The sequence below is a fragment of the Coffea arabica genome, chromosome 8c (assembly GCF_036785885.1).
Source record: "Coffea arabica cultivar ET-39 chromosome 8c, Coffea Arabica ET-39 HiFi, whole genome shotgun sequence".
NCBI classification, from domain to species: Eukaryota; Viridiplantae; Streptophyta; class Magnoliopsida; order Gentianales; family Rubiaceae; genus Coffea; species Coffea arabica.
In genome coordinates, this window is record NC_092325.1 from 32,657,157 (window position 1) to 32,676,908 (window position 19,752).

Below are 19,752 nucleotides of genomic sequence, written 5' to 3' on the forward strand. Positions count from 1 at the left end.
AGTACAGCCACCTCGGCAAAACAATGAAAGACAAGAAAATAGAAAAGGGGGCAAGCCTCCTTCAAGATTCAATAATAAGGAGTTCATGGCAATAAACACAGCTCCCATGAAAATTGCTACCAAAGTGAGTCGAAAGATCACTGAGAAATTATATTCCTCCCAGAATAGATCAGTAAGAAGACCCACTTTAAAAGAGATGCAAGAAAGGGAGTACCCTTTCCTTGAGTCCGACTTACAAGGAATGTTCGATGATCTTTTCAAGGAGAAGCTCCATGAACTTCCCGACATGAAGCGTCCGGAGGAAGCCGGTCAAGTCAATGATCCGAATTATTGCTGTTATCACCGCTTGATTGGTCACCCTCTCACTAAATGCTTTGTCTTTAAGGACAAAATTATGGAATTAGCCCGCCAAGGAAAAATCCTTCTTGAGGAGGATAAAGCATCGGCAAACCAAACAACAATAATGTTTGGATCTGTGTGTTGCCCGATAGAAGTTCTACCCACATCAAGCAGTGCTCTGCCTATACAAACGGAGTTTGAAAAATCGTCAATTGAAGATGTTGTCGAAGATGATAATGAAGGATGGACTTTAGTCACTCGAAAGAGAACTTGCAAGCCAAGAATAAAGAAGTACATCTTTTCGAAAAGCATTCATTCGACAAAGCCAAAAGTAACGATGAAACGACAAAATGCAACAAAGAAACAAAAGAGAGTGGCCATAAAACCAATTCCTTCAGATTGTCAGCGCTTTCAAGAGGTTCGGCAGCCCGTGACACTGAGAGAATTTATACCCAAGGGGTATTTAAGTGACGATACCGATGATTTTACTTCTTATAATGTCGTCAAAGCTGAAAATCCTCAAGTCACACAAATTGGCACTGAATTTGAGAAAAAACTCAAAGTCGATGATAAACCACCAGTGGATTGTGCAACGACTATCATTTTTGATGATGACGATTTAACTGTTGTGTTCAAGACCCACAATCGACCTTTGTTTGTTAGTGCATATGTTCGAGAACAAAAGATGAGTCGGGTACTCATTGATGGGGGATCTGCTGTCAATATCATGTCCGTACGTGCTATGAAAGAGTTAGGAGTCTCAAGTGATGAACTCTCCCAGAGCCGCCTCATGATCCAAGGATTTAATCAAGGGGGCAAAGAGCAATTGGCCTCATAAGGCTTGAATTGCTCATTGGTGAGCTGTCTTCAAGTGCGTTATTTCATATCATTGAAGCCAAAACCTCTTATAACATGCTTTTAGAAAGGCCCTGGATTCACGAGAATGAAATTATACCTTCTACTCTGCATCAATGTTTCAAATATTGTCGAGACGGTATTGTTAAGAAAGTTACTGTCGATGACAAACCTTTCACGGAAGCCGAAACTCACTTTGCCGATGCCAAATTTTATCTTCACAAAGAAGCAAAAAGAAAGGAATCGGTAAGGGAAGAAAGTCAAGATTCCAAAGTACTCATTTTGCGGTATACTCCAAGATCAAAGAGAAAACAAGGTCAGTCTTCTTTTATCAGAAATGACACATTAAATGTTCCGCTCACCAAGATAGAGCCTGTTAAAATTGAGAAGGTGAGCTTGCAAGGGTTTGTTCGTCCCAAAGAAGAACCGGTAGTGGAACATTACTCGCTACCAACTAATCGGACTCAAGAAGGTTTTGATCCAAACGCCTATAGACTTCTTGCTAAGGCGGGTTATAACCCAAATGAGAAGAATACATTGGGCAAACTCCCTCCTGAAGTGACTGGCGAGAGGACTCACGGATTGACACCTACGCAGAAAATGTTGAGAGGAAGGGGCTATAATGTTAAAAGTTCATTGATGGGTCTTGGTTATCAACCGCCCTCTCCTGTTCGTATAATGATCAAAAGAGCGAGTTGTAACTATGTGAACGAAGAAATGGAGGTCACAAGCCGAAAGAGATCTGTGTTCGACCGATTGGGAAATAAGTCAAAACGTACTTCTGTGTTTGACAGACTTGGCCCGCAGCCGAAAAATCTGAAGTCGCCCGTCTATGAGAGATTAGGCAGTAAGAAACAAGAGTACCAAGTTGCCAGGGAAGAAAGTCTTACTCCAATAAAGAAGAACAGACCAAGAAAGCGAGTCTCCAATTTTTTCATGCACTATGGAGACTTATTCAATGTAAGAATTGAAACCATTTTTGAAGAACAGGGTCAAGAAAGTACGGCTTCCTGTCACCATATTACGATCAGTGATCTTGAAGAAGAAGAAGAAAATGCAGATGACGCTCCCGCTGAACTTGAACAAGGGGTAAAAAATACGGTCGATGAGCTAAAAGAGATTAACCTTGGCACAAGCGACGATCCTCGCCCAATTTACATAAGTTCTTGTATGACTCCTGAAGAAGAAAAAGAGTATGTTGATTTGCTGCTCGAGTTAAAGGACGTCTTTGCCTGGAATTACTCTAAAATGCCTGGTTTGGATCCAAGGGTCGCCGTTCATAATTTGTCCGTCAAGCGAGGAACAAAACCTGTCAAGCAAACGCAAAGGCGCTTTCGGCCCAAATTGATTCCTCTGATAGAAAATGAGATAGATCGATTGATTGAAGCCGGATTCATACGAGAAGTAAAATATCCAACATGGATTTCAAGCATCGTCCCTGTAAGGAAGAAGAATGGGCAAATTCGAGTTTGTGTTGACTTTCGACACTTAAACGAGGCTTGCCCCAAAGATGATTTTCCTCTCCCCATCACAGAATTGACGGTAGATGTTACAACCGGACATGAAGCACTATCTTTTCTCAATGGATCGTCTGGCTACAATCAAATACGTATGGCGCCCGAGGATGAGGAGCTAACTGCCTTCCGCACCCCCAAGGGAATTTATTGCTATAAAGTAATGCCGTTTGGCTTGAAAAATGTTGGAGCGACATATCAAAGGGCAATGCAAAGAATATTTGATGATATGCTCCATAGAAATGTGGAGTGCTACGTTGATGACCTTGTGGTGAAATCAAAGAAGCGAGAGGATCATATTCAAGACCTTCGAAGAGTTTTCCAACGCCTTCGGAGATACCAATTAAAGATGAATCCTTTGAAGTGCGCATTCGGAGTCACTTCTAGCAAATTTCTTGGTTTCATCGTTCATCAACGGGGAATAGAAGTCGATCGATCTAAAATTGATGCCATTGTGAACATGCTTGAACCGCGAAATATTCATGAATTGAAGAGCCTTCAAGGGAAGTTGGCATATATCCGGAGGTTTATCTCTAATTTGGCCGGGCGATGCCAACCCTTTAGTAGACTGATGAAGAAAGGGGTACCCTTCGAGTGGGATGAATTGTGTAGGAATGCTTTTACAAGCATCAAGGCGTATCTCATGAATCCCTCAGTGCTGGCTGCGCCCATTCCAGGAAAACCATTGATTCTCTATATTTCCGCTCAAGAACGGTCGGTTGGGGCCTTACTTGCTCAAGAAAACGATGAAGGTAAGGAGAATGTGCTGTATTACTTGAGCCGGATGATGACATCTAATGAGTTGAACTACGCATCCATCGAGAAGTTGTGTTTGGCACTTATATTTGTCATTCAGAAGTTGAAGCATTATTTTCATGCACATACTATTCGTCTCATATCTAAGTCCAATCCCATTAAATATGTCATGGCAAAACCTGTACTATCTGATCGGCTCGCGAGATGGTACCTCCAGTTTTAATAATTTGAAATTATTTACGTACCTGCGAAGGCTGTCAAAGGACAAATATTGGCAGACTTTTTAGTCGATCATCCCCTACCTGCCGAGTGGGAGTTGACTGATGAATTTCCCGATGAAGAAGTGTTTATGGTCGAATTGCCGTGGTCAATGTATTTCGATGGAGCTGCCCACCGTGATGGAGCTGGTGCGGGAGTTGTCTTTTATACTCCTGAAGCAGATATATTGCCATACTCTTTCACTTTAACACGCCGGTGTTCCAACAATGTGGCTGAATATCAGGCGTTGATCCTCGGTCTTGAAACGGCTGTAGACATGAAGCAGTTGCATCTTAGAGTCTACGGTGATTCAAAATTGGTGGTAAATCAACTCCTTGGTGTTTATGATGTCAAGAAACCTGAATTGATCCCATATTACAAGTATGTAAGGAAACTCATGGGATATTTAGATAATGTCACTATAGAACATATCCCTAGAAATTTCAACTAATAAGCTGATTCTTTGGCAAGGGTGGCGTCCATGATCACTCTACCTTCTCATCGAAATCAGATTTCAATATGTCAAAATTGGGTCATACCTCCGATGTTTGATGAAGGTAATGATAGTGAAGAAGAAAATACTTATCATATTTTTGTCCATGAGATCGAAAAGGAAGATTGGCGTCACCTCATCATTGATTACCTTAATCATGGGAAGCTACCAGAAGATCCTAAGAAAAGGGTTGATATACGTCGTCGAGCACCACGTTTCATTTACTACAAAGGAACGCTTTACCGAAGGTCATTCGATGGGGTGTTTCTACGATATCTTGGAGAAGATGAGGCCATGCAAGCAATGGAGGAGGCTCACTCTGGGATATGCGGTGCTCACCAGTCTGGCCCGAAATTATACTTTCGTATTAAAAAAATGGGATACTACTGGCCAACAATGGTAAAGGATTGCATTGACTTTGCTAGAAGATGTCAAGCATGTCAATTTCATGGCAATTTCATCCATCAGCCCCCTGAACCATTGCACCCAACTGTGGCTTCTTGGTCGTTCGATGCTTGGGGTTTGGATATAGTTGGACCACTTCCAAAGTCTTCTGGCGGACATGTTTTTATTTTGGCGGCGACGGATTACTTTTCAAAGTGGGCTGAAGCGATTCCTCTAAGAGAGGTCAAAAAGGAGAATGTAGTGGATTTCATTCGCTTGCACATCATTTATCGGTATGGAGTCCCGCGTTATATCATTACCGATAATGGTAAGCCTTTTTGCAATGTAGCAATGAACAAAATTTGCGAGCAGTTTCATTTCAAACAATACAATTCGTCCATGTACTACGCTGCTGCAAATGGACTCGCTGAAGCATTCAACAAAATCTTATGTAATCTGTTGAAGAAAGTCGTGAATAAATTGAGAAGGGATTGGCATCTTCGAATTGGAGAAGCACTTTGGGCATACCGAACTACTTTTCGAACTCCCACGCAAGCGATCCCATACGCGCTTGTTTATGGTGTTGAAGCTGTTCTTCCACTTGAGTGTCAAATACCTTCGCTAAGAATTGCGATTCAAGAAGGGCTCAGTGAAGAAGATAATGTTCGTCTTCGCCTCGAGGAGTTAGAAGCACTCGACGAAAAGAGATTGGAAATCCAGCAACGGATTGAGTGTTATCAAGCCCGCCTTTCAAAAGCATTCAATAAACATGTCCAGCCACGCTCTTTTCAAATTGGAGATTTAGTACTCGCTGTTCGGAGACCGATCATTCTCACTCATGGAGGACAAAGAAAGTTTACTGCTAAGTGGGATGGTCCATATGTCGTTCGAGAAGTATATACAAACGGCTCATATAAGTTGGTTGCTGAAGATGGATTAAGGGTTGGCCCCATCAATGGCAAGTACCTAAAAAGGTACTATGCGTAATCGAAACCACGAGAGACTCCTGGCCCGCATGAGCTAAAACTGTGGATGGCAACCACCAATAGTGTAGCATGTGGTTAAACTGCTGAAACACTCCACCAAGTCTAAGGTGGTAAACAAATAGATACTCCTGACTCGCATGAGGTTAAAATGTGAACGGCAGGAACTACGTGTGACTTGATTCCCTTGTCAGGATACGTAGGCAGCTTGGAGGGCAACTTCTAAGTTCAGTTACACAACTCCAAATCAAATCCTTGTCCCTTGTAAAAAAAAAAAAGGAATTTTCTCTTTCCAAAAAATAAAAAACATAATAAAATGCTCCATTTGAGTTCTTTTCTCTTTAAAAAAAAAACAAACAAGAGATAAGAAATGAAAAGCGTTTTATTATTGAAAAAAAAAGAAACCCATTACATGAAAACAAATGATGAATGACAAAAGAATTCAGGAAAAAGAAGAACATGGTGGAAAGCCTAAATATCAAATTTGTATTCCACTACAGCTACTTTATATGATTCAAGTGCAGACTTCATGTCTTTAAGTTCCTTCACAGCATCATCAGTCAAGATGCTAGCATTGTCAATGGAAGATAGCTCATCATGCGCTTGGATTATCTCGATCTGGATCTCTTTGAAAGTCTCATGCTTTTGGTCGATAGTCGAGCTGATTTCCAGGCTTTGCTTCTCCAAACTGATGAGTTCCTGTTGCAGAACCTTCTTCCTGGCTTCAATGGATTGCAACTTTTCTTCAAGACTTTGCAAATGACAAGTCAGTTCTTCTCCCTTTGCCTTAACTTTCTCGAGTTGGACGGTCGCTTTGGAAAGGAGTTCTGCATGTGTTTCTTTGCTCATTCTTTCCCACGATGAAGATGCTAGAACATCATAAGCCTCCGCCTTGGCAAACAATTCCATCAAATGGTCTTTTAAAGGCAGACCATTGGCGGGATCCGTTCTTGTGATTTCTGCAATGATTTCCTCTGCACACTCTTTTAAAGAAGAGATCTGCTCAATTGGAGTGTCAAGAATCTGTCCGCGGAAATCCATCCACAAACTTTGCAAGTACTTTCTTCGATGTGCCTGGATCAACTTTTGACCATGAAATTCTGAAACCAATGCCACCTTAGGCCTTTTTCGAATTTCGTGTGAACTAGTCAGCTCCTTCTTATGCATTGACGAAGTACCTCCACTGGGGGCAAATTGTCTTGGAGTGCTGATAGCTATTTCGTCGCTTTTGTTGTTTGAGATTATATCATCAGTTTCGAGTTCGGGTGATGAATTGTTACCAACACCTTCTTGACGGAATTCAAGAAACGGGGGCTGAAAAGGAAAAAGTTTTTAAAAAAAAAATTTTTACAGAAAGGGAAATAGATGGAGAGATGATTACCTTAAGTGGCGACACTTCAACCGATGGTGGTGTAAAGGAAATCTCCTCCAAATCAGAAGATGTCCTCTTCTTCGATCGGTTCCAGTGACGATCTTGACTACTACTACCGCTCGCCAATGAATGGACCCCTCCTTGAGTAGATCCGATGTCCTGAACTTGAGTTCCTTCCTTTTCTATAGCCTCGATAGAATCACGATCGTCCACCGTTTCAATTTCAACATCTTCTTCAGTGCGAGTTGCCGATAAGGATTTTGAAGCTTTGGGCGGCGTCTTCTTCGCTGGAACCACTGGTTGCGCCTCTTTGATGGCCTGTCAAGAGTCCTTGGAAGACTTATTTTTTGTAGCAATATTTTTCGAGGGACTGCTAGTAATTTTGTTCTTTCGCAAGGTGGATGAGGCAAGACCCGTTACAATCTCTATAGCTCCATTATGATGCCCTGACTCGTTAGCGGAGGTAATCTTACCCTTCTTCGATGATTGCTGAGGGATCTTAACGGTGAATTTAAAGGGAGTTGAAGAGACACTATTTGACCGAGTCGACCACCAGGCGTCATAGTCTTTTGTGATCAATGGATGCTTCCTGTGCACGGATATAGTCATCCGAGACCGTATCTGCGTGCGAACTGAGGAATCCCATAGTTGAATAGCCTCACCCAAAGTATACGTGTGAGTGATCTCTTTCAAGTTGTTGGGGATGTCCTGACAGAAGCCGAATTGTCTGCTGAACCTGCAAGGATTATATTTTTCAATAATGAAAGTATGGTCCTTACGTAGAGTTAAATGGCAAGAGCGTTGACTAATGAAGTAGCTCGTGAGTCTTGATGATAAGGATCCGTCATCGATCAACGCCTTTTCTTCATTCTCAGTCCAGCACAATTTAGGAAGCATCAAAGGGTTCACTTCTTTGAAGATTTCCTCAGCTTCCAATTGGCCATAAAATATTGCCATTTTCTCACCACTAAATCTTGTCATGCGCGCGTGGTGGCTACTCACTTGATGATTTTCGTAACAGACATCGAAGTATTGGCCAATCCAAGCATAGACGTAATGGATTGGAAAAGTTACCCCGTATTCTCCAAGGTTAGGGGCGTGGACGATCTCCCTCAACCCATGATATATGCTCGCAAGGACGGGAATTGCAAGACAAAATCCTTTTCCTGTGGCCATTAAGCATGCAACCTTGAAGACACTTGGGCGAATACGATCGACCTTTTTGCTTGGTAAAAGGAACTTGCAAATCCAACATGCTATGAATGTCGCAATATAGGTTTCCTTTCTTAGAGACCCTGGGATACCCAGGGTGTCAAAAGGGGCGTTGAAATCATTCGTGTCGGCAAGGTCGTAAGGCTCCACGCTTCCAAAAGGGTTGTAAGTCATTTTTGGTTTAGACGTGGTCTTCTTCCTGTTCGCTCTACTCGGAGGGGCCCGATACCTAGCCTCTCCTTTGAACCAGAAGCGAATCCAGTCCTTCATCCATACCCCTTGGTCATTCGTCCAAAGGTGGTAGTAGGCGGAAAAGAGGTGCCTGCAACTCTCGGGGAGAAGTGGCTTCCCTTCTTTGTCATGAGTAAGGAGCTCCCGCGTCGAAGGAACAACTTCATCTAAGAACGTGCCATCGATCGAAAGGCCACCAAGTCGATAGAGGTCCCAAAGTGTGATGGACAACTCCCCAACGGGCGTATGGAGTGTGTTCGTCGAGGGACACCAATATTTGAAGAAAGCTCGCAAGATATTTTCGCAGCGGTCGTAGGAGTATCTCGACGCGTAGACAGCTTCAAATATACCAGCACGTGTGAGTATGTCTTTATACCTTCCAAGCATGCCCTCCACCCACTTCCAATAATGGGAGGTGAAGCACACCTCACCGAAGAAGGACGAAGGGATTTTCCATGTAACTTTGTCAACATTGAATCTCACAAACGGAAGCGTGAATTTGGCTATTTCTGGATCTCCATTGTGGAGTGACGAGTTTAGTACGACCACTTCTTCTTCCCTCGACGTAGTGGAGAAAGTCGACGGCGCCACCACTTCCTTAGTCCACTTGCTAGTCCAATCCTCGAGATGAAAGCATCCTTCGAGAGGTATGAAGGATTCAGCGAGCGGGTCGATTGCTGGTTTGTAAACATGCAGTGACAAGCTCTTTGATTGAGTTCCTCCCCGTTCATCCGTCAGTGAAATATGCGGTAGTGGCACGGCATAGTCCTTAATTTGCATGATTGTTGGAATTCTGAAAAAAAAAGGTATTGGAAAACCAAGGGAATTTCTCGCAAAATTTTGGTAATTAAATTACCTAATTGGTGGCTCTCTTCAAATCCCCAAAGTTGCTTCAAGATTCGTTTCAGGCACGAGATGGGTTATCTACAAAAGAGCAAGTTAGTAAAGTTGAGATATTGACGTGGGTTAAAAAAAAAAAAGGGCTCTCAAATACCATATTTGATATTACCCTCATACATGGAAAAAAAAGGGGTTCAAATATCATATTTGGTATTATCTTAATAGATTAGCAAAAAAAAAAAAAAAAAAAAACTTTTGCTCAAATATCATATTTAGTGTTAAAAAAAAGGGAGGGGGTTCAAATATCATATTTGGTATTGTCCTAATAGATTAGCAAAAAAAAAAAAAATTTCAATATCATATTTAGTGTTAAGAATAAGGGGGGGTTCAAATATTATATTTGGTATTACCCTAGTAAATGAGCGAAAAAAAAAAATAGAAAAAAAAACAAACAAGAACGACAAAAAGAGACAATAATAATAATAAAAAAAATAATAATAAAAAATAAAAAACAAAACAAAAAGGGGGTACAAAAATTGAGACTAAATTCTCAACCTTGAGGGATAACTCAAATATCATGCTTGGCATTATTTTAGTAGATAAATCACAAAGGGCCAAATTGTCTTGGAGATACAAGTCAAAAGCACACGTGGAGTAGACAAATAAATTCCAAGTGCTGATCATGTCCAAAGCGTCAAACAATGAAGCGTGCAAGAGCCTTGACTGAGGCTATTTATTGACAAGTATGACCAAAGCTATTTAGTGACTAAAGCATCCAATGATGAAACCTGCAAAAGCCTTGACCGAAACCAATTCTTGGCATGCAAAAATCTTGAGCAAAGCTTCTTGTAACAATTAAATGCTGCAAGGAGGAAACAAAAAGGGCTTCAAGTACCTGGCAGGCGGAAAGATATTGGAGTGCAACCAGCGGAGGATGATCAACTCTCGCGGCAGCGGCTTGCGCAACGGCTTTAGGTCAGTACGATGGAGGCAGTTTACAAGTAACAAGCATCAATCTGGTGGCACCAGCGACCGTAGCAGTTCTAGGCAGCAGCTCTCGAATCGCCAACCACAAGAAAGCGCTGGTAGCAGCGACAAGGCAACTCGGTAGTAGCGGGAAGTGATTATTGCTGTCTCTGGCTTCTCACAAGTGAACGCACGGGTATAATCTTGGTTATTTACACTAGTAGCATTGTGATTAGGTCCGAGAGACAGTAGTATAAAAAAGGAAGGGAGAGTTTTAGACTCTAGCAAAAGAAAAAAAAAATCCACTCGTAGCTTGGAGAAGTAATACGTACCTCCAAATAATTTAAGAGTAGCTCGGCAAAGGTGATGACCAACTCCAGCTTGTTTCTATCAGTTGAAAGACAGTTGAGTAGAGCGAACGGCAAATAATAAGCGGTGGTGATGGCAACAAAGCAATTCCCAGTAGCGGCAGCTGGATGATGGCAAGTAAGAAGAAAGGAACAAAGCTTGGTTTAAAAGCTTTCAGTGAAGAATTCCCGGCTTCGGTCCTGACTATTTATAATAGGTAGAGTTAAGCTCTTTAATGCAAGGAACCCGTAAGATGACTTTGAGATTGATTACAAGTCCAACGTGAGTCTGGCTTCGGGACCTTCCTGATTGGTCAATTAAGATTGGAGTGTGCATATCCCGCGGACTCCTAATTTATTCCAGTTACTAATGGATATGTTGATTGCCATCCGAAACCGAAATTAGTTCATCAAAGTCTTTGGGTTTGCGTGGATATCAGCGGAATTTGTAATGGCAAGTCACCGTGGAGTTTTGATCCGATATGGAGTTTTAATATATGTCGGGTGCTCAAATTACTTTCAGGTCCTGCGCACATGAGTTTAATGTCCATTATGATTCTAACATCAGTTTGGCTTCAGGATTTCATGCTCGGTTAATTAGATTTTGTTATACGTGGTTTGTAGAATTCTAACGAATCTCAAATTCTACTTGGGATTCTCCGATGGCAACTAGTTTCTGGTTCAGCTTGGGAATATTAAACACATGGCCGGGGCGGTGGATATGAGGCTAAAGAGAGTCAATTGATCTTTTAAAAAAATTGGAGGGCTTGCCCTTATAACATTCAATCCGAGTTAAAAGGAAAAAAAAACCTGCTCACGAAGTCTTTTAAGTCTTGGGAGATTGCTTCCGCGCTGATGATGGGCTCCATCGCAGTCGGTTTCAGACTTCTAGATTGCATGAACTTTGGAAATGACAAGGAATGAAAGTTGCTGATTCAAGAGTCCTAGGCATATTAGAGGAATTTTTTGATGATTTGCCGCTGAAGTTCCCGAGCCGACAAGGAGAAGTGGTCTTGAAATTTGGAGCGGTGGGGTTCCGTGGGTGATTGATAAGCAAAATGCGTGGGAGATCAATTGGGTTCCTGTGATTTCATTTTTTAAAGCACTTTGCATGTAGATGATTGGGCATACGATGTGCAATATTCTACAAATGAATACGTTGGCTTCTTGAGGACAAATGGTTATAATTAAAATTGGTGGCTACTTTATCACCAATTCAGAGGTCACGGCATTGCAAAGCTCTGGACAAAGCTCAGGAATTGATATTTGAATTGCCAAGCTTTGAGTAAAGCTATGACATTGAACAGACCATTACTTGAATTGATAGTCCGACAAAGCTTTGGCATGATCCTGAAATTGATATAACTAATGTTGCATGAATTGGTAGACCCCACATGACCATCTTATGAGCAAAGTTCACGAGTTGATATACGAAGTGCAAAACTTTGAGTAAGGCTACGGAATTGCAAAACTCTAAGACCATTCACGGACTCTACTATAAGACTTCAAATTGGAGTAATCCGGCCTCGGGACTTGCTTAGTCATCATCAACATCAAGTGCTAATTGGAACCCAAATGTTACTTGGAACTGGCCTTGGGAGTTTGTTATCAATTGAAGGCTATGACTAGGAGCTTCATACGTTTGTGGATTTGAATTGGAGATTAATGTCGTCCTGCTCCTAGGGCAATCGAATTAAGTTGGAAAAAATTGTCGAAACTCGTTCGCTCAAATCCCGCTTTAATTTTATTCACGAACGAGTTTCGAGGGGGCATTTGTAGACAATGGAATTTTAATTAAATTCTAAAAATTACCATTGGTCTATTAAATATTTTCGTCCAATCGGATATTGCCATATATCATGTACACTTGGAAAGTTTGGTTATTAAATAGCCAATTATATTCCTCCACGTGTCAAGTTGAGGTGTTCCAAACCAATTCAAATCGCAGGGGTATCTTCACCAACCAAATCATATCATATCACATACCTATTGGATAAATATCTAAGTATTTATTTCTTATTAAACGGATAATATTTAGAGCTATTTAATCCAAGTATACCTCTTATATACTGCAGTAGCTTGGCCCGTCAAGCGGTGCCACGTCACGTGTCCCCACAAGTTTGGCCAATCGATAAATTACTTATCTCTTTATTAATAAATATAAAATGAAGAGATAATAGTTGGCTAGCACAGTCCTAATATGACTGCACGTCTTGCAAGGCAAGTAAGTGGTATGCAGGTCTTCAACCTCTACCCCTTGCCACAGCTATAAATAGAGGTCTTTCAACCAAATCAAAGAGACCCACAGAGATACACAGAGAGACTTCAAGAGGTATCTCATACACTCAAGTATTGAAGCTTCAAGCTACGAAGGGTTGGATCTTCAAGTTCTCCAAGTCTTTCGCATATCAAGGCTTGAGCCTCCAAATATTCTCGAATTCTTCAAATCTTCCATATCAAGATTTGAAGGAGTCGGTGGTTGATCCAAGAACAAGCTGCGAAGCCCTTGGATTGGTATTCGAGGAGAAGAATCGAAGGAAGCTCTCCATAAGTTCGAGAAACTTCCAGAGATTGTACCTACATATTTTTTCTAAGTTTATATAGTACATATTTGTCGTGTATTTCTTTTTCTTGTCGTTTTGCAGACTTGAAATTTTTATCGCGTACAATATGATTTGCACACATAGGGATAAGGAAATAAGATGAGACATCATGCAAATGAAAATAACCTAAAAATAGAAAAAAATGTATAAAATGCAATATATGTCACACCAAAACATGAATCTAGCGCGTTGATGGCCTAAAGGATTTAGCATTAGACTAGTCTATTTTTACAAGTTCTCACTAGCGTTGGACTAGTGAGAAATTATGGAGAAAAGCCATAACTAGCGTTGAACTAATGTGATGACGTCATGCACTCATTATAAATAAATAAAGTATATAGAACTTAATTAAAACAAATAAACACAAAAAACACATAAAGCATGTATAGCACATAACACATAAGTATAATATCTAAATGCAAAAAATTCTAGAGAAAATGAATAAACCACATAAGCACATAAACAAACAAGTACACAAGGATATAAGACCTAACTATTACATTAGGAGCCCTAACTATAATCTAAAAGGGGAAATATAAAATAATAACCCTATCTAACATATCTATTACATTCATCTAGCTATTTATATTTTCTTACAAAAAATAGAACCTATCTATTACATCATTTATCTAATTACATTTCTTGCACAAAAGGATATTACTAATCTATTATAATTTGGGCATTTAAATACCCTCCAAATGATCACAAGACTTCCATTAAATAAGCATAAAAATGAATAAAAACTTAAAATAAATAAATGAAAAAAACATAAATATATAAACACATAAGATCAAGCACATAAAAAGAATTTAAAGGGTAATAGGTATACCTCCCTTTTCAAGTAGCAGCTAAATGAGGGGAAGGAAAGTTGTCTACTTTTCAAAATCAACAAACTGGTCAATACACCAATTTAATTGACAATTTTAAAAGAGAATGTAAATATATACTAAATTCCACTTTTTACTGTGAAAAATGTAAATAAACATAAAGCAACCAAAATTTATAAATTAAATGCATTTAAATGAAGCACAATTAGCAATTAAAGAAGAGAAACAATTGTAATTGAGAAATAAAAATAAATGAATAAAGTTAGGGACTAAATAGCAAAAATTAGAAAATTTTTTGTTCAAATTATAATTTTAAAAAAGATTAGGGGTCAAATGTAAGGAAAAATAAAGTTTAGGGATCAAAACACAATTAAATTAAGGATCAAAGTGTATGAAATCCAAAATTTTAGAGCTACAATAAAATTACTCAAAAGATTAAGGGCAAAATTACAAAATTTGTTTCTGATTACGAAAAAACATGTTGGGCCATTTTCATGCATTTGAGCCATATTACTTCAGCCCAAAAAAATAAACAAATCCATCTTATTTAAAAGATAGCCCAACCTAATTTATTCTTTCAACTTAAAACCAAACAAAAACATTGGGTTTAAGCCTCAAAACCCATGCCATAAACCTAATAAAAATAACACATCAGCCTATTTCTTATTTAAATCATTTGCATAAATTCCTAAAATTATCTAATTAAGTAATCTAAATCCAACAAACTTTATTCAAAACCTCAATTATACTTTAAAGATCAGAATTAATTTACTCAAAAAGGAAGATTATCTGTGCAAGTGCTGTGAGGAAAATCCAGAAACTATTGAACATATGCTCTTCTTCTGCAACAATGCCAAGGCTATCTGGAAAGCTGCTCCACTAAGTTGGGATGGTCTAGAGATTTATAGGAGCAAATTTTGGCTCTGGTGGGAAGAACTGAAAGATGCTATGAAGAAGGAGAAGGGAAAAGAGCGTATTGAACTAATGGTAATTCTGCTATGGCAAATCTGGAAATCGAGAAACGAAATGCAATTCAATGATAGAAGAAGGGATCCAATGATAGCTGTTAACAAAGTAGTGATGGAGTGGAGAGAGTATCAGGAAGCTCAGGAGGCACAGGTGGAAGTGGGGGGGATGTAGTAAGAGCAAAACAGAAGGGATGAGTGGCTGGAGGAGACCGAAGGAAGATTGGATCAAAATGAACTCTGATGTAGCTCTAGACTAAAAAGCTGATAAGGCAGGTTAGGGAATGGTTGCGAGGGACTGGCAAGGGAGGGTGATGGGTGCTTGGGCAGTGCCAAACTCAAGCTGCTCCCATGCAAAGCTAGAAGAAGCAATGGCACTCAGAATTGCTATGCTAGTGGCGAAGCAGAATGGATGGAGAAGAGTGGAATTTGAAACAGACTGTATGCAGGTTGTGAATGAAATTAATAGGGAGGAAGATGAAGTAGTTAGGTTCACAATGACGTCTGATATCAGGAAATTAAAGTCCAGTTTTGATGAATGTTGTTTTACCTTTACTAAAAGGGTAAACAACTTTGTCAGTCATACATTAGCTAAGATGGCGAAACATATGAAATGCTCAACTGAATGGAAGGGTAGCTTCCCAGGTTGGCTGCTTGAGCGCTCAAGCAGACTGTAAGGGTAGTTGCCCACCCTTTATGTAATCTGGATAGAGTATTAATAATAAAGTGCTGTCGTTTTGGTTAAAAAAAAAGGAAGAAATTTGTCCACTTTTTTCACAATTTATGGGCCCTTGTATAATTATACCAAAATTTGGGGGGCTAAATTACAAATATATTTTCTCATGGCCTCCAATTAGCAAATAACATTCCACTGAGTTCAACCAATTTCCAGCACCATTAAACGCATAAAATGTTTAAAAAAAAAGTAAGAAAGATAAAATAAAATACACAAATTCTTAACCTAGTTCACAAAACCCATCCCATTTAATCGGATCACAAATTTGGGCTTTTGGGTCTTGACCCAAACAAAACTAACCAAGAATCCCATATAAAAACATAGAGGTCTCAAACAAAATTCAAGCACAAGCCCACGTATACAGAAAAAAGTAAGCCCAATAGTTTTAACTATAAGCCCGACAATAAAATAATTTTCTGACCCAATTCTTAACCCATAAACACAAAAAAACAATAACCCAAATGGGTTAAAGGATCAAAACATAACAAACAAACAAAGAAACAAAGGAAGCAAAATAAAAGAAAAAGCTGATGAAGTTTCCGACGGGTTAAGAATACGACCTGCCGGAATCTAGAAAAATTTGGTCGGAACTTCGCCGGAAGGCATTTTTAAGGGTATTGAAGGCTGGATCTTAACATAAACGAGTTATCTATAGTTTTGTGGACTCATTTAAACACTAAACAAGCCCCTTAACATCATAAATCATGAGAAAAATGAGATCTAAAGTTTAAACCCATGAAAAACTCATATGATTGCTTAAAGCTTCATGCAAAGCGTTAAATCAACCAAGAGAAAGAGCTATAGTTACTCACAGATACTTGTGAACTTGAACAAACACAAGAAATCTCAAGAAAAATGCACCCAAGTTTCTGAAACAAAGCAAACAAGTTCCTTCAAGTGCTGATGAGCCCGCGACTTCAGGCCTTAATTCAAGTGATTTGGAGATGTTTTTTCTACAAATTTTCAAAATGAAAGTTGTTCCCCGAGGATAATAGATTGTGTACAAACCAAGTTCTTTGAAGTCGAATTTTGGTTGAGAAATAGGGCTGTTTCGTCAGCTCTGTTCGTAATTTTTTTAAAAATTTTTTTCTCTCCCTGTTTCTTTTCTCTTTCTATCTTTTGTTCTTGGCCAACTTTTTTTCCCTCTCCCCCGACCCTAAAGAAGACTCACTTTTAGGCCTTTTAAATGAAACCAACAAACTAAAACCCTAAGAGTGAAGGCTGAGTTGGAACTAGGGTTTGTTGGCTTCATTTGGTCCCTTACATCCATTTTGCCAACCATTTCTTGATGGATTTTGGGTGGTGAAGTGTCTTGGTACAAACTAATCTTTGGGGGGAAAGAAACAAGAAGCAAAAGCAAATTTGAATTGCCCAAAAAAAAAAAAAACTAGTTGCTCTTCTTGTACTGCTATTTTGGTTCACGAAGGAAGAAGACAACACACGCGCGCGTGAAGCTGCCCCCTTTTTTTTTGAGAAAAGAAACTGAGCTAATGTGCCTCCTTGCTTCCAAACTTTTGCTTGGGTTTTGCAGGGGTTTTTGTGGAATTTTTTGCTTGGGTTTTTGTGGAGTTTTGGCTTGGGTTTTTGTTTGGATTTTTTTGGTAGATTTTTTATTTAACACAAGAAAAGACCTCCACCAAAAATTTTCAATTTTGAGCATCCATTTTTCTTTTTATTTTCTTTCTTTTTGTGCAAACCTACAAAATAAAAATTACAATAATTATTCAAGCAATTCATAAATGAAAAATCAAAAATCAAAAATCAAAAAAAGACTTGAAATTGAGAAAATTTTGGTGTCTACACTCTCTACCCCAATGAGTTTTTAATCATAATTTTTGATATGGGTAGATAATGTCAAAAAAAGTTTGAATTAGGAGAAAGCAGTGATATTTTTCAATGTCCAAGAGTATTAACTAATATTGTCATGAACACTTCAACGGAGTTTTCTAAAATTATCATTTCATATAAGGGAGAGTTGGTTGAGGAACAATAACTTTGTTCCCCTTTTCTTGTCTCACATACATAAGAGGTAAAATTGGATTTAAGAATTGGATGTGTTTAGAGAGGAGCAACGACGGCATAAGGGAGGGGCAGGCAAGGGTAGCTGCCCCGGGCTTTCCGAAAAATGGACTTATATGTGAATAAGTATAAATTGCAGACTGTCAAATAAGATTAAATCTAAAAGTGATTTATTGTAATTTGAGCTTTAATATTTAATAGGATGTGAGTCTTTAATGCGTAGATACTTAAGGATCATTTTTTTTATTATGGGCTATAATAGAAATACCAAAAGATAACATGAAAGTTATATATAAGTAAGGTTATGGTTCTCGAGTCACATGTATTTCTGTTGTCATAGACATAGATATCACAAAATAGTCCTTTCTTGATATTCCATTGTCAAGAAAGATACCATAGAGAAATTGAAAGATTCTCTCAAAGGATGAGCGAATACGCATTGATTTGGAAGGCCACCTTAAAAGTCCAATGATTCATGTAGTAATCAATTAATATGAATCCAAGTGATGGTTTTTTCAGAGATTATTTTTAAAATGGTACGTATTTAGATTATAGTTGTATTCAAATATTTGATATTAGAATCCTGAAAAATCCAACAAGTGGTGCCAGAGCAAGTATTAGATTTTGAATCGTTATAGTTTAAAGTTAGAAATTTGTGATCTTCAGAGTTATTATAAAGTTTGCAATTATGTTCGCTTTACTAGTATCTTCATTTGTATTGGATCCGTTAGATTTAATAATTTTTGGATTTTTGATGAAGTATTTAAATCCATATACATGGTGGTTTAAGTCTTAAGCCGAAATTTGGTCTTCTTGTACATGGCATTTCATGCATTGCTTTCATGGCTGAATTCTAGAAGGAACCCGCATGTTTGCGTGGTTTTTGTTTTAAGTCTTATGTACGCCGTTTTCATGCATTGCTTCAATCATGAATTGTATATTTCATGTCTTGATTAATTAAAACTCTGGGTATATCTTCATAATTACAAGGTCAGGAATATTAATTTGGTTAACACTTGGATTCTTTGACTTGTTTCTTCGTTTAAGAATCAATATGCATATCCTTACATTAAGGAAATCATGGTTTAAATTTAAGCGAATCCTAATATAGTTATATGAGCCTTAAAAAGTTCAATTGGCCCACTAAGTATATAGTCTCATAAGGCATTTTTAGGGCTAAAGAAGGTACTAAACTTATATGACAAACTTTTGGGTCAAGTTATAAAGATGGATCTTTGATCTAATAAGTCTTGATCCAATTATCTGGTATGACCAAATTTGATTGGTTTTACTATTTTGACCAAATTTGATTAGAGCTAACCAAAGTTAACTTTGATCTAAAATTTTGTGTAATTTTAAATTTGGTTATCGGTATAATTATATATATTTTGGAATAAATTAATTGAAACAATGTGTCTCCAAAGTGACATCTCTTATCAAAATTAATTTGTTTTAGAATATAACTAATTGTACTTGCGATTTTGTTAATATTGATTGACCCAATAAGAGGTCAATGTTTTACAAAATTGCATGTACACTTGTGGTAATAACTACATGATGATTATTCAAATTTTATATGTGAATTATAAATTGACCCAAAGAAAATTTTATTTTTTGACATGTTCTTATTATCAGTGTTTATTATTGTGTCAAGATATCACTTAAGAGTTAATATTTTTTTGGCCAAAGATAAAATATTAATGGAACATCAGTATTTTGAGATGGAGTTATCTTTATTTGAATTTATTAATTATTTAATGTTTTCTATTTAGTTGTGAATGATCCAGCAAATATAACTACCAATATCAACAATATTCCTATACTAAATGATACAAATTTCAAGTCCTGGAAAGAAAACTTCTTGATAGTCATGGATCTCAACTTTACGTTAAGGGATGATTCTCTTTCACCTCTTATATATCAGAGTACCTCTAATGAAATGAGAGATAAGGAAATGTGGAAGAGATCAAATTATAAGTGGATGATGATCATGAAAAAAGGTCATTTCGAAAGTATTCACAAGCATAATGTGTAAAACGACAACTACGATTA

At 38.4% G+C, this 19,752-nt stretch overlaps 1 protein-coding gene across 1 annotated transcript; it reads left to right on the plus strand.

Moving 5' to 3' along the window:
- Nucleotides 1–10,096: 10,096 nt before the first annotated feature.
- Nucleotides 10,097–15,622, plus strand: LOC113705936 (uncharacterized). Its single transcript, XM_027227837.2, has 3 exons — nt 10,097–10,336; nt 14,761–15,099; nt 15,227–15,622. Exons 1-3 carry the CDS (start codon nt 10,097–10,099, stop codon nt 15,620–15,622), a joined length of 975 nt encoding a protein of 324 aa, XP_027083638.2.
- Nucleotides 15,623–19,752: the final 4,130 nt, after the last annotated feature.

What these genes read in the sequence shown, in the direction of transcription:
- LOC113705936 (XM_027227837.2), top strand. Translation starts at nt 10,097, where the DNA reads ATGCTGCAAGGAGGAAACAAAAAGGGCTTCAAGTACCTGGCAGGCGGA. An exon ending in GCGCTGGTAGCAGCGACAAG is followed by an intron (nt 10,337 to 14,760) that starts GCAACTCGGTAG and finishes TTACTCAAAAAG; the next exon opens with GAAGATTATCTGTGCAAGTG. An exon ending in AGGAAGCTCAGGAGGCACAG is followed by an intron (nt 15,100 to 15,226) that starts GTGGAAGTGGGG and finishes AAGGCAGGTTAG; the next exon opens with GGAATGGTTGCGAGGGACTG.